The sequence below is a fragment of the Anopheles moucheti genome, chromosome 3, assembly GCF_943734755.1.
Source record: "Anopheles moucheti chromosome 3, idAnoMoucSN_F20_07, whole genome shotgun sequence".
Classification (NCBI taxonomy): Eukaryota; Metazoa; Arthropoda; class Insecta; order Diptera; family Culicidae; genus Anopheles; species Anopheles moucheti.
This window is the reverse complement of record NC_069141.1, coordinates 56,989,537-57,013,143: the sequence shown is the minus strand read 5'-3', so window position 1 is coordinate 57,013,143 and position 23,607 is coordinate 56,989,537. Positions and strand designations below refer to the sequence as shown.

Genomic DNA, 23,607 nt, shown 5'->3' with positions numbered 1-23,607 from the left:
TTTGTGAAGAACAGTAACAAAACCGTGTTAAAGTTCTTCCCGTGCACAGCGGTCGCGTTCATTGCTTTTGTTTGCATTGTTTATACTGGTTTCTTTACTGACTTTTTTTATACAACACTGTCTGCTATTTGTTACTGTTTTTTTGTTTGTTTGTTTGGTTTGTCTTGTTTCTTTAGTTAGTTCTAAAGTTCCACACCTGTACCGTGTCACTTTGTTAACATTTGTGTTTGGTTGTTGTTTTCCGTTGCTTTACTTTGTGTTAATTTCTGTTCCTCTTTTTCCATCATGGTTTTGGTTAGCATTTTCTCATTATCTTCTTGCGGGTGATTTTTTTCCTTTTTGTTTTCTTGTTTTGTAATTTTACAATATACTTCTGGAACGGACGAGAAGCTGTTTCACTTCACATTGAAGGGGGGCGGCAGCCCCTATCGGGGTTTTATTTGATAGTTTGCAGACTAAATCTCAATGTGAACGTTTTAACATGCCCTTGCAAACTTCATATGTTCAATAACCCACAAGGCGTTCCCTTCATTGAGTTGAATTGTGTGGCCATTTTTATTGGCGATTCAATACAAAAGAAAGCAATGAAAAACTGCATGAGTATTGCTGGGGATGCGTTATTCACCGTGAACTAATTCGAAACAGAGAACAGTTACATCCCTCTCCTGTGTTGCTCCATTGCATTCGAAACCCATTCATCCGGTCAAGCGCGTATGGAAGTTGCATAATATTTTCATACCTTTTTACACCTAAACTGCACCGCCCGAATTAATGCGTGCATACTTTGCGCGAACAAGAATTTAAATGCAACAAAAAAACGAAACTCCAAACCACCGAAACCTCTACCAGGAAACAAGATAAACATTGTTTATCGAACTGTTAAATGCATCGCCACACATCATGGCGCTATATCTTTGTCCTATTTTGTATATATGCTGTTGAGGGAGGGAGAAGAGGCCAAAGTGAAGCAATATTTACAGGATATTATAATTTTAATGCGCACACGCACACACACACACACGTTCCCCCCCCCCCCCCCCCCCCCTTTAAGGATGATTCACAATCAATGTTTACATTTGAGTGGCTTAATTTCATATCAATTCTTGCGAAGAATTTAACGAAGCGATCATTATCCTCTTCCGCTCTTTGTGTGTGCATGGGTGTGTGTGGATACTTCCAAATAAATTATTTACATCACATTGTGTGTGTGTGTGAGCAACGCTTAAATATGTTTTACCCCCTTCATCTTATTTTAAGCTTTATCGCTTCTGGTCTCACAAGCAAAATCAAAACCCCACACGATCAACAAACCCCCTTCTTTTCACAGCATACAGGCCCCACACACAACCGGACGACACAAAATGGATGCGTGCGTTTTGAGCAGAGGTTTTTGTGTGATAGGATAGGGGATTTCTCGTACCCAGTTCTGTTTCTATACATGTACATGCTGTTTTAATAATTTTATTACGTTTCATTTCTTTTCGATCAACCGTTTTTGCGCCAATGGAATGATGAGTGTGTGTGTGGTATGTGACTAGCAGCAAGAAGTACTCGTTAAGATGATCCTCCGAATCTCCGAATGTATGTGAGATACCATGCATGCTCATTAACGGACCCCAACGGACCAGTGTATGAGAGTTGGGGGGTTTGGTTTTGTGATCATATTCCCTTTTTTTACACAATTTCTTGCTGTTCATTTCAGTTAACTCACTTGTTTTCTTTTTTTTCTCTTGTTTTTACTTTTTGCTGTTTGTGGTTTTATTATTTATTATAAATAAGTCGAAAACAGTCTTTGCGCAGATGTTTTGTTTCTGTTGTTTGTTTGTTATACGTTTCTTTTGCTTTGTCGGTTTTACTCTTTCTTGTTCCTTCCTTTGCTCATTCGTCACTTTCGTGTCGGTGTACACGTGTGCATACACGTGCACCCGACCCGTGCGACAACTTAATCATTAGCCTGCGTATCCTTCCTGCTAATTTGCTACCGTTCCTGATTTGTGGAGGTTTTTTGCTCACATTTTACCCTCTATAACACCCGCTTGGTTCGCGCTACAACAAAGGGAGGGGAGAGAGAGGGTCGGTCCTGTCTGCTTTATTCGTTCGGTTGCATCCGCAGCCTGTTCTGTGTCACGTTTGTTAACCCTCCTTTTTGTCGCGTGCTTACATATTTATATATGTATCGTAAGATAGTACTACTACACTTACTTTCCGAGTGTGGCACCGACACCGACTGCGGCAGGAAAGAAAACAAATCCCCTACTTAAACGTTACATCTTTGCATACCTTCTTTCCTAAAACATACTACTACTACTACTTCTTACTGATCGCAACTCTCTCACTCACTTCTCGCGGCGCATTTACTTTACATAAACTTCTACAATTTATCCAATACATACAATTACCTCCCGGAAATAATACAACAGAGAAGAACAAAAACGAAAAAAAAACAGGAAACACATATATTTATATAAACACAAAAGAATAGCTGTTAGCTACCACAGTTAGATATACACGCTAAAAGCCTAAAGACAAGCTGCCCACCCCGAATAGCTTTGCAACTGCCCCTGTTCCCACATTTACCCACCCACACAGCACGTCCGTGCACGACTTGATCGTGCGCGCGTCGCGAGTGTTTTTTGCCAAGTTACTTTCTTACAGTTTCTGTCTTTCAAATAAGTAAGAAGAAGAAAAAAAATCGTCGTCCTTCGTAAGTGTTTAGCAGTAGTAGTAATAGTGGTTCGTCCTTAAATCATCGTCAGTTTTCTGATCTTCCGCCCCTGCTCTATAACATGTTGTTTTTATGTTTAAGGATTCTGTTTGCCGAGAAGTATTGCTTTTGCTACTTCCTATCGTTGACTTTTGTGTTTCTCCTTTTCTTTGCGTAATCAATGTGCATATGGTGTTGCTGTGTGCAAAAGAACAAACCAAACTAAACTAAACTAAACCGCCTCCATTTAAAATTTGCACCTAATTTCGTTCACTTTCGTCCTTCACTTCTTAACGTTTTTTTGTTTACCAGGAATGCTAAAAGTTTTATCCTATTGCGTTTTGTTTTCCTTCCAATAAGTAATGTTTTACACTTTTTTGGAATTAACATTATCGTTTTATGTGTGCTTTTTTGTCCCTCCGTCCTGTTGTATGTCTGCCTTTGCAAGAGATGATGTTGTGTTGAGACGTTTCAGGCGTTCAAGGGGTGGAAAATTAAAACGCCATGTAGTAGCTGCAGCAACAACGGTAGGTGGCAGCTTTGCGACCACCAAACGGTTGTGTTGTTTTCATTTTGTTCTTCATTATACTAACTGGAACACGGTGGCAAGAGTCCTGTCACCTGAGTATTGACACACGCGCACGTGTGCCAGTGGAATTGTGCTCCAGATCGGTCTTGCATCCTCACCACCACCGTCGTGTCAATGCCAGTTTGAAGCGGAATGCAGGGGAAATATAAAGTATTGCGATGCCACAACGCCCGGCTCCATACGGGCTCCGCAAGAGCAGTTAACAGAAGAAGACGAGGCTCCTGACCGCTTGCGATGGAGCAGAAGTGTTTTGGAGACGGCTTGGTCGGTCCGAGCTTGGAAGCGTGTGCCTTACTGTGCCTTAATCTTGTTGCTAGTCTGCCCGGCCAGCAGCGACTGGACGTCCGATTTGCCGGTCAGGTTGCGGCTGTCGATACCGTACTGGCCGTTGGTGGCGGTCGACGAAGCGGTCACCTGGATCGGCCGTTTGCCCTTGCGCGCATTCGTGGAGAGGTAGGTCTTGTAGAAGAAGCGGGCAAACAGCACGAAGTAGCTAAAGTACATCGCGATCGACAGCTTGATGTTCATCTCGGAGATGTTGCACGAGTTTTTGCCGGCCGTCTGCAGGAAACCGTGCGCCCAGATGTTGATCGCACAGCCGACCACCATCTGCGTGAGCTGCAGCGTCGTGATCAGCATCGCGATCGAGCGCGGTGGCTTAAAGTTGAGGGCACGCAGCGCGTAGTACGAGTACATGACCGAATGGACGCAGTAGTTCATCACGATGAACCACCGGGCGGAGGCGGTATACTCGGTGTAGGAGAACCACGAGTACATCAGCACCGTGATGTGGTGGTACCAGTGCAGGAAGATGAGCGGTTGCTTCCGCAGCACGATGAACACCGTGTCGCCCAGTTCCGGTAGCTTTGACAGCACGAACAACCATGTCCAGAAACCACTGACACGGTCGTGTTCAATAAAGCTGTAATGAGAGAAAAAAAAGAAACCAATTTTAATACGACCGGCGGCATACACCTCTTATGTGGCGGGACCAAAACACAGCGCAACGTAAAGGATATTGGAACCACAACAGAGCACGGAAAAAAACCCCCCGAATGAAATGGTCTTCCCGTCCTTGCTCTATTGGATGATTAATTAACGCGCGCCCACGCGGCTTCGATACGGCGGCTCTACGCCCTCACCCCAGGAAGTAGTAAATGGGAAACGAAATTAAGTATGTACTACCGATCCTCTCGGCGCGCGTCTCAGGTTAAACCAATCTACATATAAATGGCTGGTGAATGGTGCTAACGGCGCTGTCTACTACATGGCGGCATCAGACTATCCACCCCACCAATGTCATCACAACACCACTAGCCGTCCGTCCGGTAGTAATAAAGTAGGTCCAACAAGTCTGGCAACTTCCGCAGCTCCATTTGCTCCCACATCGTCGTCACCAACTTGACGATCGAGATACAACAAAAAATGAATCAGCTGCACAACACCGCGGAGAGACCTGATTAATCGCAACAGGCAGGCACAGGCACGAAATGACGTACGGACACTTATTTGCTTTCCGTATTGTTTTCTTACACGAGCGGGCTATATTTAGAAGAAGAAGGTGCTGTTGCATTCCTTCGGTTTCGGCCTTACGGTTTGATTCGTCGACAATCGTATTTGATTATGACGGTATGTGTTTGGAAAACTGACGTTTACTAAGGCGGTCGAAGGGTCTGTTCTATGCTTTTATACTTGAATAAACCTTGCTGGGCCTAAATACAAAATAAAACGCATTTATTTAACGAACCAACAAGAAGCGAACCAATATTAGTCACTAACAAAATGTATGTCCTTCAGTAGATCCACACGATCACTTAGCGAAAATGGATCGATATTGGGTGTACAAACTAAACTGTTGAAGTAATAATACAATAATACAGTAAAGGAAGTAGTAGATGGCAAATATTTTACTGTAATACCGTAAAGAGAACAAAAAGATATCGCTAAAATTGGGAATTTTGAAATGTGACGGTTCTCTCAATAACTTAACCAAATATCTACTTCTTTATCGGCTCAACAATCTAAAAAAAAGGTCTAAAAGGGAGCCCTGCTTCTCTGTCCATTTCTGTCTCTCTGTGAGTTTATATTCAGTCCCGAAAGCTGGTAGACCTTTACCCAATCAATGGCACTCGGCATACCTCTTTAACGGACAATGGGGAATTGTATATGAGAGTTTAATTGTTGGAAGTGTATAGAATTTTACGCGGACCTTGGAAAGTTCATTGATGCCACAACTTACCAACTAGTTTTTTATATACAGGCAGTTCCCGAGATACGCGGTTCCTCATATACGCGGATTAGGAGATACGCGGTTTTTGAAAATTTGACAGATGACCTAGTTTATAGCACAAAATTTAAGCAAAATGGTGAAAAATTGGTCGAAAATACCTTCTATGTCACATAAAACATTTGTTTTTAACTTATTTTTATGTAATGTTTCTAAGAATCGCCTGATTCGCTGCATAAATTAAATGCAGAGAAGGAAGTCGACTCGGTGACTTTGAGGTATAAACGAAATCGCACCAGGATTCGACTTACGCGGAAATTCGAGATACGCGGATTTTTTCCGGGTTATAGCGGTCCGCTATAATAGCGTATCTCGGGGAGTGCCTGTACATGATTATTAGAGTTTAAATATCTTAAAGATAATTTCGTCTATCTCAAACCTGTGTTGGGGTATGAGGTGGGACTTATCATCTTTATATTTTACCCTTAGCTGGATAAAGTCCTCAAAAGTCCTGCGTTGTGTTCGAGGGGATTTGGGATAGGATTTTGATCCCGGTCCGTTCGTGCAAAGATCGACACCGCTACCATCATGCCACCGGGACGCACCCTAGCATACCAACTCTAGTTAACCCCATTATCTTATCAGTGAAATCTAACAAGAAAAAAGGCAAAATCCAGTACAGTCGGAACCACATTTTGCGCAAATACCGTGTACCACCAATATGTATCACTCAAGTTCCGCTCCAAATGTCACACAATCTAGTCCACTTCTGTGTCCTATTTGTAAACCCCCGGAGGGAAGTAAAAACAAAACAAAAAAACAAATTATCGATGGTCTTAATTTATTTATCCAACAGTTCATTAGGTTCAATAGACACCTGATAGCCCTTAATGATGGGCGGTTGATGCGATGTAATATGAACAGCCGACCCACACCCGACCTCCGCGCCACCCGGGACACAAATCTCGCATCCATAAACAATTACCAACTCTATGGCAGCAAGCTAACTTTAGACCCAAACCAGAGAACCTTATGCATTATACATGGCCGGTCGATGGCGTATTTGCTGAGATCATCTTACGCGACACAAGCGGGGTAATGAGATATTTTGTTGTTAAATTAATACAACTTGCAAGCCTGCTCTATTGACCAGAACACCGTCATATTTTTAATGTCATTCGATCGGAACGTTTACACACTCTCTTATGAACGTGAATTGACGTCAGAACGAGACCGGATGGATGTGACGTATCGTCGTTGGGGAAAAAACGCTTTCCCTCATCATACGTCCAAGTATCGGGGTCCAGACATCCAGCAAGGCATCGGGAGGCAACAATTGTGATTGTTTGTGGTACAAATAATTGAACAAGACATTTATTGTCAAGTCTTGCGGGAAAAAGCGAATGCGTAAACGTGGGGAATCAAGATAAACGCCATTAAGCCAGGGACGACTGTTTTGTTCAATTGCGTCAAAATGGTACAAAACACGAAAAGATTACAAGACGCTAATCCGATCATTGGAACGTATTCGAGAGCTTTTCTATTCGAGAGAGATACGGAACACGATGGCGGAAAAAGGAACCATTTCCTTGTCAGCGCAAGAGCATCCTTATTTTATTCTTCGTTCAAACACGAAAAGTTGCACAAAAAATGTGAAAAATCAATACCACAGCAGCAGTGGGCTAAATTTAGTCACCAGTAGAAAAAAAGTACAACCAATTCCAGAGCAAAGCACCACCGTTTTATTAATTTTTTTTTTATCTCACTTCACCACTGCTGCTTTCCCAATTCGCCCAAAAAATCGCCTCCCACGGAAAGCGATATTAATGTTTGCCAAATGATAAATTTTTGTCTACAAAATTCCGGTTCCTTTCCGCGTCGTACTCGAAATGCCGAAGGATTTGGCCGATATTGGGTTTGTGTCGGGTTATTTTCAACTTGCGGGGTGGTTTTTCGGGGTATGCGATGCTCAAGTGGAGCTACCAAAGATTGATTGTGCGACGACGAAATAGTCGGGCACGTTCAGCTTTCGAAATTAATTTGCTTGAATTATTTCCATCCAAACCGGCAATTACACTACTCGGCTCGGTGCTGCAACGGTCTCACACAAAGATGAAGCGATTCCTTTCTCTTTTTTATGTTTCTTTCAACGGTTGCACAAAAATCTCACCATCGCGAGAGGGTAATCTGATGGGGAGGGACCATCTTTGCCGGAATCCCTTCACCAGGTGTCCTTGAAAAGGACGAAGAACTACCCTTACCACACTTCCAACGGTATTCTCCACTACTCTTGGGGTGAAGAAAAGCTACCTCTACTTGCTTCATTTCCGTTCATTTCGTTCATTCACACGATCGCCACACATTACGAAAAGGGCTATACGTATTTCAAAAGAGACACGGATAGTACACGCGTGCACCGATGCATCTGGTCAACGACCAGATCAACCCGTCCGGGTGACCTTCTGGCACGGGGAAAACCCCTGCTCCGATCGTTCACAGCTGATCGCAGCAGAAGGAAGAAGTTGTGCAAAGCGGCCAGAATACAAACAGTACTGCTAGGGTTCATTTCATTTCACCCGGCGAGCCCTTGCGCGGTGGTGATCAAACCATGGGTAGGCACACACTCCCCGTGCAAGAGTGGTTTTCCGTTTCAAATGACTACGTTCTTCGTAAGCATGCCTCCAGCTGATCGTTCGCTGTTTTAGCAAACACCTGTGTGTGTGTGTGCGTGTGTCCATTCCCTTACCACCACTAACCTAGAACACCCAGGGAGAGAGAAAGAGAGAAAGAGAGAGATAAAAATACATGGCAAGATGGCTTATTGCAACAGCTTCCTTTACTTGAAACGGTGTGTCCCCCAGTGCAACTAGCAGTGCACAGTGTTGTAAAACAGGTAGCCGGTTTGCACATCGATCAGTAATTACAGATCGCGTTCGAGTTACCCTTTTTGCACACCAAAGGCGCACTCCACGTGTCTTAACGTATGAGCACATATCCAATTGTACTCTTAGCAAACGCTTAATTACTTACATACAGATATAAACAAAGCTGATCCAGATCCTGGAAGATCGCTGGACAAATTTTAGTTGGAGGCGACGCATAACGTTTCCATGGTAACATTGTTTCCCACATTCATGGATCTTTTTTTGTGCGTGGAGCATTTTTGATTTCCCAGCTCTTCTTTAAAATGCTTTCTTTCGCTAGGCCTTCTATGATCCCCTCGCCAACAATTTATTTTTCCATGTGTACTATGATTTTACCAAATGGAAGTTACACCTATCGACGTTCACAGATGCGCAATTTGAGAATTTGAGAAAGGAAGACCAGAAATGACAGAAATAAAATAAATATATACTAATTTGATATACTAGGGATATACTATTTAGTATACGAGGTATACTATATTAGTATATGGGGATATACTATATTAAGAAAAAAATATAAAATATAAAAAAAATAACAACGTCCACCAATTGGGAAGAAACCCTCTTTTTAAACATCTTTGAGTTTACGTACACAACGGAATTCTGTTGCATAGCCCTGTAACCGGGCTGATTAGCTAGTTTGTAAACAAAACTTTTCCACTACCGGAACGGTGAATCTGAAATCTGAAGGAAATTTCATCGCCACAAACAACAGCACACTATCAAAGATCCCCACGAAATCACACACCAAGATCTTGATCACAGGTGGCATTATAATTTTTCCCCCCCTTTTGGTGGCACGCAAGAGCAACAATGCGGGTGGCACGGAATTGCAACGATGCAGCAACCCGGGGTGCACATCGGGTCTCCCGCATATCATGATTAATTTATAAATCAACAACAAACTCAGTGCGCAATGAAGCCGTCTCGGGTTGGATGTGATTGCGTGTGCGTATAAGTGCGATAAGACGGGGCGTCGGGATGGAAAACGAGGGGAAGTTTTATCGTCCAACTGACCACCCGCTCTTCTTCTCTCTCAACATTACTTACATTTTTGCGAAGAGAAGGGAAAAAAACCCCAATACACCACAGACAGGTAGCAGGCAAACGCATTTTTAATGGTCACGAGTGGTTTAATGTGGTTCAGTTTGCAACTGTTTAATCTCGACAAAAAAAGTGATTGCACTTTATTCTTTACCAAAAAAAAACGCTTCTCTTTACCATTATGCTTAACTCCAACTCGTAACAATTAAGACACAGAGAGAGAGATATATATAAAACACTAGCCGTGTAAAGAGTTAGCGCCACGCACACATGTGACACAGAAAGCCTAGGCTTCCCCTTTTTAGTGACACTTAAATAACGGATGTATCACTTATACGGTGGTGCGCGCTGCGTCCCAGCAGCACCTATATCAGGACCTTCAACTGGAGCAGTCGAGACCGTCTGCACCGATGCCTTCTCCCTCACCCCCCGTGTACGAGGAGACGCGGAAATTTAATTAGTCTACTCACCGAGGGGCACTGACCGGCCTCTGACCTAGTAAGCGAAAACGTGCAACCCGTTCGAGACTAACCCGTTCGCTGTTTGGCTAACTCGAGATGCGGCCTAGCAGTAGCAGTGGGCCACTGCAGGGTTTACCAGGTCAGCGTGAATATGGAATGAGCGTGTTTGCTTTTAACGATGCAATTACCAAACAACAAAATGGTGCTCGAGTTCAAGTGGTCATCAGTCAAAATACTGATTGGTGTTTCACAATTCAATCGGTTTTGACTAAAGAACGGTTTCATTAACAAAACATACGAACCACAAGCTTATGCAGATACACTATAAAACAGCTTAAATGCAGCTTCAATGTACAAATGTTTGTTAAATGAATCTGTGCAAGTATCAACTACCTTTTTAGATATTATATTATACAACCTTCAACGGTGCATGATCGGGATAAAGAAATTTGCAAAAAACAAATACGAATTGTTCAAAATTTAGCACAAGTGGCGTTGAAAATATGGTGGCGGGATATGCGACGACAAATGGCCACAAAATTGATTAACCGAAACATATAAGAGCACTTGTAATTTAGTTTTTTTTTTTTTTTGAAAATAAAAGTTTAATTAATAAACGTAACAATGACATGGTTTTACTAGTTCATGGAAATTTTAAAAGTGGTTTCGATAAGTATAATCGTTAAATCCTAGGGTGATATTTTATAACTTTTTTTTCTTAATATCTCAAGAACGAACAAATTTAATATCAGTACGATCAAACCCTGTTAAACGTGCATTGACACTCTCATGGTTAATACAACGCGATCGCCAATCGATGCTTGGTTGAAAATAAATTTAATACACATCCGAAACACGCACAATCGCACGTGTGTTACAATAAATTTTTAACACGAAACTTGTACATTGTTAGCTTATCGATCAAAAACGCGAACTGCGCGCCTCACTCAGGCAATGATGATCATCAAAAGCTAAATCTTGATCGTGTTTTGCTCAGAACACTGAAACCTTCACGCGAAAACTACTTCCTGAGTTACGATCTCATCCATAGCTGACAAACGGATCAGAGTTAATGGAATTATCATACAATAACGCTTAATTTTTAAAATGCTAATACATCTAACCCACTTCCTGCATTGCGCAGCGCGACAAACGATTGATTCATAAACAAATCAATTCATTTTTAGCAACAGCTGTTGCCGAATATTTGCTTACAGAGAAAAAAAGAGAGACATAAAAGCTGCTGCTGTTTGTGTAAAAGAGGATCTTCTGTTGAAACTTCGGACAGGGAAATGTGTCACTGTTTAACACGCCTTATGTAATATGATGATCGAATGGTCGTGATCCCAACATTGTGCGACATTTTGGATAAGAGCAACAGAGTTAACTCTCATTTAAATTATTCGGCATCTTCCTCGAAGAGTGTAATGCTGATGCGTGAATGTTACTGTACAGAGAAAGAAGAGAAATAATTAATATACACACAATCAACACACAAAGCGCTCAAGTTCGCAGACTTTTTCGCTTTCGTCTTGTAAGCACGCAACACACTACATAAAAACCCACAAAACATACATCGTGTGTCATCTTATGCCGCCCGGAGAAATCCAAGACAGTGGGTAAGAGATACATTTTTCGCTTTATGCGTGTGTCCATCCAATGTTATGTTATTGGGGCTGGAGTTTCCACCACCAAAACAAAACAAAAACCGGATATTGTAAGAGACGGCGTTCGTGGCGCGCTCGTGTAAATCATCATGTTTAAACAAATGTAATCTTTTTATTTATTTACTTTTGTTTTTGAGGTCACGCGTTGCACACCGTTTATTAGCCGCAAGCATCACGCAGTTTTGCAAATAGCAGCTTATGATGCCGGGGGAATGAAAGATCACCCCCAACAAACCCTCCTCTTTTTTCCGGAGAAGCGTTAAGAAAAGCACAAGTGTAAATATGTGTCCAGACACGATGCCTTTTCTTTGTCTCCGCGCTGGTGGCTGTTATGCTCTGCAGTTATGAATTTCGGTGATGACTCTTCGAAGACGACTGCGGAATACAACGTCGGAGGGAACCAAAAAAAAAAGAGCACACACCCGGATGACATAACGCTAATGAATCGAGACGTACGTTTTGGGGTCTTTTTGGTAGATGATCATCATCACAACACAACCAATCGCAACGCACAAGTCGAAAGGGTGGATTAGGCTTCACGGGGCAGGAGGTGGACGATTACAAAATCACACGCTCTACTGAGAGAGCTAAACCCAGTCTACCGTATCTTTTGAGAGTTCAAAAGATAGAAATTGAAAATTTCCAATCAATACTGATACACAAAACACACAGCTAGATCGTCAAGATTCTTTAGGTTCAATTTTGGAAAAACAAAACAATAGCGATCGGAAAACCGCCACCGAAGATCAACAAGCAACCCTGTCGGCCATGGGATGAAAGACAACGCAAGGCAGTATTGATTTTTTTAATGTTTTTCGTTGAATTTTGTGATCCATAAGACAGCTTTTGTGGCCCAGTTCGTCATCATCGTTTGACGTAACCCGAACCGTGATGCTCGTTTTTTTATTTACAATTGGGTTTTTTTTTCTTCAAACCCGAGCAATCACATTAAACATACGAACACCAACGAACTACAGCGAAAACACAGAAAAAAAAACACAAAGTTGTTGCAATTCGTTACTTGCTATTTGCTTTCAAACGCCCGATACGCTACGTTAATCGCACTTATGCACTTACAACAACCCTCGCATGGAAAGGATTAAGTGTGCAGCGGCGATGGGTCGTTTCAATGCTGCCTAAAACTGGAGCAGCGTGGAAATGTCTGATCTCCTCCGCTTGGGTATTTATTAATTTTAATGCTGCATGATTTTCATCGATGATTTATCTGCTGCACAGATGAATTAATTCTATGGTCCAGCTTTAGCCGGCCACGTGTCACGCGTGGATATGAAGGCAACAGCAAAAGCGTTTACCCACTTTCAAACGCACACAACGAAACCGGGTTTTTCGGGTGCGCAAAATCAATGAATTTCCCATTAATTTCAACACACACGTTTGCTCACCCACCACCTGGAAGCTTCCATAGCTGCGTAACAAACGACGCAGGCACAGCCGGTTTATTATCTCACCTTTAAAGGGCCATTCGGTTGCTAAAGTACTTGCCGTTCATCCCTGATAGTGGTGACCGGAACAATTATCGGTGCCTTATTAAGCTGCTTTATGCGTCACTAAAAACGGACACATTATTTATCATTAGCTTGCGATTAATTAATCGCTACCGAGGGAAGCCATTTTACAGCGGCAGCAAGCTTCTCGGTTCTGGACAAGAACCAATGGGTCCCACTGCTGTCATTATGTTACATAAGATGGCAGGGGGTAGAGAGCTTTGACGATCCGGTCCAGAGTACGTCGAAAGTTAGTGGATCAAATCCCATCACTGGGCAGCTAATGCAATAAGTCTCTCTCTCCCTCTAGTTGAGCCAGATTATGTGAACAGCATGGAATATGACATAATAAAAAAGATCTTCAAACCAAAAAGGGCATAAAGATCCCGGAAATTAACCAAAACGCGCAACGAAGGAGGCATCAGAGAGAAACCCCAAACTGTGACACGTTTTTTGTACTCGCTGTCGCTAGGACGGAAGGTCAAATTAACGTGAGCATTTGCCCTCAACTCGTAAATCAACTTTATTGGTTGATCCGCGTGACACGCCGGTTATCGCGTGTTTGCCAAAATCCTTCACCACGAAAGAAAGTCTTCCTTCTTCTTCCAAGATCGTGTTTCCATGTGGGAACCACCACCACCACTCACTAAAAAGAAAATAAACATTATCAATCAGTGCTCTCCAAGGTCAAATTCAATGAAACAAGCTCGAAAAATCCGGTTCCATCATGGTTTCCCTCTTATCATCTCACCCATCCCACCGAGAAGATCCAAAAAACAAGAATGAAAGCATCGAATGATCTGCTTTCACCGGGTCCGGTTGTTTTGACGAAGTTCCACCAATGGTCGCAAGGTCGTGTCCGCGCCACCAGTCACACCACCGTCAAGAGATAAGACAGTTTCGGCATTCTACCGTCCCAACAGCTCAGCAGCAGCGCGAAACAAATCAAGGTCAGAGATTAGGTTGGGTTGTTTGGGTTTGATCAACTTTTTCCTCACGGGCAAAAACCCCATCCGGGGTTGTGGGCCTATGCACGCAAACACACAGGGTGTAATATTTTACCTTCTTCTTTCGAGATGATGAACACGCGAGATATGCGAGATGATGAAGATGAACACACACCGGGCTACCTCGGCTAGCTACTTACCTTGGAACGCAAACGGAATGGAAAAGACCGTAATGTCGCAGAACGTGCACCAGCTCGGGCGCTGTCCGGCAGGCCCCCATTATGCTGAACATTGCCAGAAGTGTGTTCCATATCGCTAGCAGCCCTCGCAGTTCGAATCTAAAACGAAAAAAATAAAACGAGAAGAGAAAATGAGAGGTTGGTTCATGTAGTTCTTTTTTTGTTGTGCTTTAGCTAATGAATAATAAAACGATCCTCTGGATGGCGGCAGTCGCCGGTTCCGGCGTGTTGTGTGCGAGTGTGCGCGGCTTGGTAGAGCCTGCACTGAGCGTTCAGTTTTTCAGTATGAATAATTGAATTCAGTTCAAACCCATTACGGGTGGAGGCAATGGGTAGTTCAAGGCACATTAAAATCACAAACACGGTGCCCTGCAAATAGGGGCAAAGAAAAATCAATATAAGATTGCCAACACGGGAAGAAGTGTAGATTTTCCCACATTGGAACAAAAACATTCTGCTCACTGATAATTGTCGCTTAAATACCAAAATGAAAACAAATAAGAGGCTCCACAAAGCGGACTCTAATTACCAGTTTACAATGCGTTTTTTTTTTGTTCCTGCAAGCTTAAACCTATCCGATTAACGCTTGTCTTGACCGGTAAGGTTATCAGGCAGGTGTCCAATCAAACATTCCCAGACATACAATTTCGCTCTTATCTGGTTTTTGTTTCGATTGAAACATTTCACCCTCAAAATTGACCGCAGCGCGTCAAATCGAACCCCAGCCCGGTGTCTAATCTATCTCCCACAGTTACTACAGTCGGAACCGGTTTAGTTACCGGACACCAAAAATTGGGTGGTCGGACAACAATGCCGCGATAAGCGAATTTCACCACCCATTATCACACCAGCTGGGCGTGAATCAATCGGCAAGTTCTTTTTCTCTCCTCCCCGTGCTCCCCGTGGCACGTACGGAGAGAAACCTTATCTGTGCGTCGGTCTCCCTTACCGGTTATCGGGAATTATCACGCATGAGGTAAAAGCCTGTCCGGAACGTGGTGCGATGATGCGAATCTATAACACGCGATTGGCCGGGGGTGGGTTCGGTGCAAGCGGACGATCAGCGGACCACCAAACCCACCCAGCAGGGGGAACCATTCTCGCAAGGAGCACTCCAAGCGCGACATCGCGACTCTACCAAGGTCATAGAAAATTGTCCACAGCATATGCGGCGGCTGTGGGACAGGAAATGGAGAGTTAACACAGCTACTGCAGCACCGAACTGACACATCCATTCACATGATTCATATTGTCATCCGCACAGCACCGGGGAGGTTGAAACGGGATGAAAGTGGAAGTGGAAGTGTGTTTGTTCCTCTCTATGATGTTCTACTTCCATTCATAAACATCCCATCAAGCAAGCAAACTGTGCAGTCCTGCGCGAAAACTCAGCACTGCCACCTCGGGACAACCAACGAGCGCGAGCAGCAAGGCGCACAGAACGCATCGTAAAAGAAAACACACACACACAGCCAGCTTCGTTGTTATGTACGTCCATAAGAACGCACCCTTAACCGAAGAAAGCGGCTACGACACTTTGATGGTTACCTTGAAAAATCGCCCAAGAGAAAGTGATTGCCGGGAAGCAAAGGGGCGGGAGCAAAAGGAAACGAAAGAACGGAAGAAAAGAAATCTTGACCTTGAGAGTCGATGGCACACACGGCTAGTGAAATGTGTGCAGCGCCGCCTGCTTTCTCTTCGGTGTTCTTTCGCCCACCCCGATATCGATGTAGAAGTGGACCTCCTCTTTGATTACAACCAGCCAACTGGCAGCTCGTCTCGTGAAAGCGATAGGTGCAGGGTTTCATGTTCTAAAGGTTGCTCTGGTCCTCAGGATGGGATTTAAAATTATTTTTTACTTTTAATCATTTTCAGTAAGAGTAAGGAAACATCGAAGCACATGAATATCAAAGTTTGTAAAGCAATTAATAATAGAAAAGAAATTCTATATCAACAGTACAATAATTAAGGCAGTAGCGATTATAATGCGAAATTAAAATACGATAAAATGTAAAAGTCCATGAATGTTTGGGAAATGTTTAAGTAAGTTACACAATTATGCACACAAATGACTACTGACATCCAAATAGTTGCTAGTGCGAAACCCTGTAAACATCTCCAGATCAAGTATCTTACGCTATTGTAAAAACCGCCTACTACAATACAACGTTGCAGCATATTGAGGACCTTCTTTTAAATTGCATTCGCCAACTTCTACAACAATTGGCTTCTTACAAAGCTTTTGCTCAAACAATGGAGCGGCAGTGAAGCTTTTTTCTAAACTGATTAAATGCAGTAGTTGCTTTGTTTGAAGAATGATGTAAATCATTCAATTCTAAAACATATTGTCTGTTGTATGAAAGTGCATGCAACATTAGTAATCTGTCACATTTATTTCCTACATATGACGTGTTGTTTCAAGCCTGTAATGTAACGATAGCACCTGCCAATGACACATACCCCACCCCTAATATATGGCGAGATAAAGACTTTTTTTATGGTTTAAGGTTTAATTAAGGATTAATTAAGGATTACGTGACATTATCGGAAGATTTTCGTGAATGAATAATGTCTTGATTATCGCAGGCACGTGTCAAATGAACTCATGATGGATCTTATCAGATTTCATTAAAAGTTTCTCATTCGCAATTTAAAAAAAAGATCTTGGGGATCTTAAGAACTCAGCCAAGAGTTCGACGGTGTCTAAGAAATATTGCTGCGCTTTGACTGGGTTCATGGGCACTTATTAGTACTTAGTATGCGTGACCTTCGAACTACAGTTTCCAAAAGTAAACGAATATGGCCGGAAGCTTTTATTGCGTTCACTAGTGACCACTTCCTTACGGGGGATATTAGTTACTTCACCCTAACGTACCAATTCTAGGTTGGAATTCAAACAATAAGTCAACCTTCCAGCAACCTTTATCAACACATCCGATCGAGCCGGTTGGCCTTTGGCCATCGAAAGACTTTATAAAAAAAGCCCCCTTCAACAAGGAAAAGTTCCCACTTTCCGGTTACACCCAACGCATCAGACACCGGTATGCAGACACGGTTTCGGAACGGTTACATAAAAACGGCATTCCGATGGAGGTCGGTGTCCCCACCCCGAACCCCCCCCCCCCCCCCCCCCCCCCCCCCCCCCCCCCCCATAGGGAGAGAGAGAAAGAGAGAGAGATCACAAGAAGAAGCAAACAGTAAACCCAAACAGGAGAAAAAAACCATGTCCAACATCCAGTGCACCACAGAAACGGCGAGGAAAGCGGCAGCACCCGCAACAAAACCGGATATTATCCCAAGGGTCGGTTGGGTTGGATTCGGGCTCGAAATTTGACTTAACACGTGGTTACACCCTGCGAACACGTAGCCGCCCACACACAATCGCATGCAGCAATTGTCCGGGATGTTATTCTTTTCACTGTGGCGCTAAGACATCTCTCCTTCTCATTCGCATCAACAAGATTTCGGAGTTTGTGTGTGGGATCCTCTTTCCAAGCCCGAAAGCTTGAAAGCTTGTGAGCAAAAAAAAAGAATTGGGAGCAACCATGAAGGACGAATCGATTGGGATGGAAAAATGCGCGCGCAACCCGGCACATGTCGTGTCGTCGTCTGGATGTGTGTGCGGGGCAACCGGACGTTTGGAGTTCCCACGAATATTGGAGCTGCTCTTATCGACGCGCCAACGGAACAGCAAATACTTGTTTTAAGCTTCTCGATAAAGCACCAGAGTAGGATACACCATCTTCGCAACATACTCCCTCGAATGACCGTGGATGCCATAGACGCCGGTACCGGCATGCAAAGAAACAGTAGTAACTTCCTTTGCGGATCCTTATCACAGACGGCAACACAAATTCGTCCCAGACAGACGTTTCCTCGTTATTGTGACATTCAAGGAAATGTCCAAGTGGATTACCCCAGCAGTTGTGTAACGCTTATTGGCAAAACATTTCAGTTGCCCAACAGATCTCAGCAACCTGCTAGCGCTGGAGGATACAATCCTTGGTCGAACGATTGAACTAAAAGACACGCACATTGAATCTTTAATTCAATTTTTAATTACCTTATCCAAAGCAATCCTAACATCCGTTCGCGGATGAAACGCATTGTTTTACCGGGTGTTTGGTCTGCGTTCTGCCAAGAGTGCAAACTTTTGTCCATTCATTCGATAATCATTCGAAGCGTAACCGATAACTTTAATAGGAAAACTTTATTATTGGAGTGATGGTGCGCTTCGGTGCTGATGACCCGTTTACATTCGATGTTAAGCAAGTTCATAGCACAGTCTTTTTCTGACAATTTAAATCATTTTTTGCAATAGTAGGGTTTTATTCAAGTGACTGCGAAGGTATTTAAATGCTCTTTTATTGAGATTTTCGGAGTTTACACTGAAAGAAATGTATTTAAGTTGATGATAACATCATTGCAAGAGAATTGTTCCAATCTCGTCGTAGGCACGAGTGACTCCTAGACACAAAACCAATATTTCTTCTTAATCTTCTTCTTGGCTCTGATTCTTCTCAAGGTCCTTTGACTATTTGACCATTGCCAAGACCATAGTTCTGGTTCCTACTTTGCTGTATGTACGTGTCGTTGAACAGTGAATTCTGGCGCTTAGGATGAGATTTACTGCGGGTCCTGGCACCGTCGCAACTGATTAACCGGGGCCGATCCGAGAACTGACGATTTAGCAATGGGTTATTCTTGTCATATGAATTAAGAATGATTTGACGCAATGGATATCTTACTGTAACATCAACAATAATAGTTTCCTCCATCCATTAAATTCCCTTTTTAAGCAATTAATTGACACTGAGTTTGCTAAATCACTCTACTTCCCTTCGCCGCTTGAATAAATCCCTTTTTAGCACGCAATATTGTCTTCCTTCATAGAACTGTCTACTCCATTAGTATTATTACAATAAACTTCTTTCTGAAATACAACACACACATACACATTTTCATTACTCTTCACAAAATGACAAACAACTTTCTTCTGCGAAATTCATTCAACCCACCTGTTCTCGTTCGACTTGTTTTGAAATTAACATTTTCCATTTGCATAACCCAAGCATGTGGAATGTATACGTGTGTGTGTATGTTTGAAAGTGGCCGTGTCACATCACCCTGAACGTCAAAACCATTGACGGCACTCGTCACATTGCGCGCTTACCACACACTCACGCATTTTCTTTGCTGACGCACCAAGAAAGAAAAAAAGGTCAAATGTCAGCCCGATAACGAATGCCACCGTGCTCTGGTACAGAGGGCTTAACAAAACGCTTTCAATCGCGTACGATAAAGTATTAATTAGCGAGTCGGCAATGCGCGAATTAATTGTGACGCTAATAGGTAGATATTGGCGGAGGAGAACGCTGGTCCTCGCATCATTTAAATATCATTCGATATCGGGGTCATTCTTGTGGCGGTCATTCTGATCAAAAGCACGCCTGAAATGTTTAAATATTCTGAGCCGATATTTTGTCTAAACGGCGTAAAAAGTTCACTTTTTTAAACCGGTTTAACATCCGATAATGGTGGCACAGAATCCATAGGAAACAACCTTTTGATTCCACATTTTTTTAAATAAAGGAAGGAAAGCTTTCCATAATAAAACCCTGGTGGACGCGGTCATGAAAAAGCTGCTCATTAGCTGTAATATCAGCGACAGAGATATTATTGTAACGCACCGCGTGACACACTGTAACAACACAAACCCAATAAGCCCCCTTCTTTTCCACTTGCCACCCATTGCTTATCATCGCTTGGGAAAATGGACCGATCATTAGCATCTGGAAAAACGCAACAGGTCGCCGCTGGTGATGGTCGCGCTTTCTTGTGTAATCCGATTAAGTGCGCTAATGAATGCGAAGAGCAAAACGATGTGATTACGAGCCTGGGTGCACCGCGGTGAAGTCGAACAAGATCACGCTAATCAGAAGCAGCGAAATGCGGTTGATAACTTTTTTTTTGTTTAACCTTATCATCGCCATCAAATCAACCCACAAAAACCCTGGGAACATCTCGCGAATTTACACCCCAAAAAGATGCTTTCGCGATAAGATCGCAAAGAACGTGAAGAACATGATGCTTAAAATTAATTTCATGTTGCTTGCAAATTTGCTTTCCAATTTCTCAATCACACACAGACCCCCCGCAGGGCGCACAAGGGCAGTAAAACAAGTGTAACCGTTATCACATCGGTTTCATTGCTGCCACTAGCCACCACTCCATTCGACACACACGTGCGGTAACGCATTACAACGCGCGAGACGTACCGCGGGGGTTTACGAACGAAATAACGCTGAAAGGCGTTATGGGGCCGAAGAGTTTGACAGATCAATCCCAAATGTGATAACGCGCTCGGATCGATATCCGCGCGCAGTCATTATCCGCTGGCTGTGGCGCAACGCGTGCTCCCCGACCGTTCCCCGATGATTGCTTGCGTTTTAATGCTTCAAATAAAGCAACACAACAAATAAGACAATGGTGGGAAATTATCACACACACAGACGCACAAAATGACAAATTGACGTTTTTTGGTGCGCATTTTGACAGGTGCCAAACAGAGACAGCGCGAAGATTGTCTGCAAATCGAAGTAAACACTGCAACGCTGGGAACAAGATCATTATCTGGAACGATTTAATAGCTGCGGTACGTTTCACCTTTCACAGCCGAAACATACTTAAGAGGAAGAAAAGTTCACATACTTAAGCATAATGTTACAGCCCTTATTTTCAGCAATGATGTCCCATCATCAGTAATTTGTCTAAGTTGCCATGGAGTACGCTCACCATACAGGTATAGTTTGTTCTGACCAACGCATTCGGTGGCAAGAGGCGAAATTGCGCGGACAGTTTTTGCAAACCGTACTCTCCGAACCAGTGGCACACGCCGCAAAGAGGCGAAGCAATGATTGCCCATAGGCCCAGCGTTGGATTTCTTCGGTGAAAGGCTTGGTGTCATGTGGTGGTGGTGGTGATGGTTATGATGGTGGCGGCAGTGACTTACGAAATATCTTTGACACCGATCGATCGCGCCGAAAGTGGAAAAGACGGAAAGGGTAAAGCTCCTCGCGGCATATAGCTTTTCCTCGCCGCGGTCACGGTGTTCCCCTCCCTCCCCCAATGTGTCCCAAGTGCAACACGGTTACGAATGGCAACGGTGCGCACCCATGATTTTGTTGTGCCGGTGTTGCGTCAGTCACTCGCATTTTCAACTTCCACGGCTCCCTTCGCTTTTCCCACCAACGGTGCAGCGATCTCGGCATTGGGATGACCTGGTTGGGGACCGCGTGCAAAGATAACAGCATTCTTTTTCGTTTATACCCGAGGATCGCGCATCCGCTGCTCTAGATTTGGGATATTGGGATTTCAAGCAGAAAATTCACCTGCTTGCTCTTGCATTTTGCAGATGCAGTTAGGAAGCAGCTATCAAATGTGTCATTTTCTTATTATAGCCAACATCAATTGCACAAAAGGTTTACTTTATAGTATCAATTTATTCAATAATTGGTGAAAATTATAGAATTCGGAAAGATTAGCCATAATACGATAAAAGAACTTCAATGATTCAACACCCAATCTGATCACTCGATCTTCATTAGTCGGGTATTTTCAGATGATATCGCAAAACAATCATCATTTATTGTAATGGTAAAAAATGACAACGTATCAGTTATCACAACAGTGTAACACATATAACACTGGATGATATCAACATTGTAAAACATGTTATTTGCAAACCCAGAATTACAGTTTCAGCCGAGTCAGTTAGATAAGCTTGAGATTAATTAATTAATTAATTGGATTAATTAAAATCCGAATTGCGTTCAATTAAAGTTCTACACCACATTGTGAACTTCGATAGCTACACCATGTCTGTCTCACAATAATCAATCATAAAGAAAGCGTATCGAGTAGATCACGAAGATCCGCAGGTCCATACCCCGTGTGCGCAAGGATAAGCTCAAATACGGCCACGCGCGAATGTAAACAAAACCACCGTGAAGCAACCACCCTGTGCAGCAGCAGGCAAAAGTAAACAAAACTGGTCCATCGCGATTTGCTACGACATTAAAATGGGCCCCGATCGGCGGTGTGGTCTCGTCGCAACCGGGATTCGACACTCGACGCCGTTATGTCACTCACTCACGACGCTCACCGACAACCGAAAGCATGGATGATCGGGTGGCAATTACATATCGCGTTGACCGCAGCACCACTTTCCAGGGGGAGACGGTCGTCGTGGGCAGTGCCCATGGAAGGAAATTTTCCCACCCCGTCGTGGTGCTGTAGCGATTTGCGGTCGAGGTCATACATGTGTGTTGGAGAAAACTGGAACGCATTTTCGCTTCCCCGCATTCCAGCAACGGTGAAGATGCTTTGTCTTTCGTGGCGGGAATGATCCAAAAATACTTTCTTTAAAATGTATTATTGCTACTGCGCACCTGGTCAAGATAGCTGCGCTACACGTCACGAATGGTTTTATAATTTTCGAACGTCCAATTTCGGAACCTGTTTTTAGCATGTTCCCCGGTCCTCCTCAATTTTTCAACTCTACCCGCTTTCACTCTTTCTGGCTGATTAGATAATACCATTCCTACACCACACAGTTTTGGTGTATTTCTAATGCATATCCGCAATTTTTCGACCCGTTCGACCCGAGGCTAGTGGGACAGAGGCACCAACGGTATATCCGTGTAGAAGAAACTTCATCGATTACCTAACAGCAAGACCCATCGCTGGCAAATGGCACAACACGGCAAAGGAGTCGGTGGTTGGTATGATCTACATTTACGCGCCGAGATTTTGATCGTAACAGTGTGGACGGGGAGGGTTGTGTTGACCGAGACAACAGGACCGAATGCCGAATCGAATCGACACGAAATTAACAATTCCCACACCACTCCGATCGGAATGGAACGGAATCGACCGAGTGAAAGTTGTCTGTCTCGTTTCATGCAGAAGACGCTCCAGGGGTGAGCGATCCAGAAAACCCGTCAAAACAAACAGATCCCAATGAATGAAACCGATTAATTGTGGAAAAAAATGCATTTCATGTTAACAAAACGGAAACAACAAATAAAAATTAAAATAAAACAAACAAACAATTATGCACTATACATAAGATAAGAGCAACAAAAGGATTAAATTGGTTTGCCCAATTCACGTTTCTCCCGCTCATGCTCCTGAAATGGAGACTAGAGATGTGCGCCCTAAGTAAGAGTGAATGAGTGAGTTGAAACCATCGAGAGCGTGAGTGAGTTGAAACCTTCGAAAGAGGGAATCAGTATAAAT

General features: G+C 43.3%; 1 protein-coding gene across 3 annotated transcripts in view; it reads right to left on the bottom strand.

Moving 5' to 3' along the window:
- Window positions 1-1,679: 1,679 nt before the first annotated feature.
- The window catches only part of LOC128302236 (elongation of very long chain fatty acids protein 6), a 39,407-nt gene continuing 17,479 nt past the window's right edge, over window positions 1,680-23,607 (bottom strand). For all 3 annotated transcript variants that reach the window (XM_053039013.1, XM_053039010.1, XM_053039011.1), the window contains exons 3-4: window positions 14,269-14,406; window positions 1,680-4,215 (exon numbers count right to left, since the gene is read on the bottom strand). In XM_053039013.1, coding sequence (XP_052894973.1) covers window positions 3,585-4,215; window positions 14,269-14,406 — 769 coding nt within the window. In that variant the 3' untranslated portion in view covers window positions 1,680-3,584. The remainder of the gene's footprint in view (window positions 4,216-14,268; window positions 14,407-23,607) is intronic.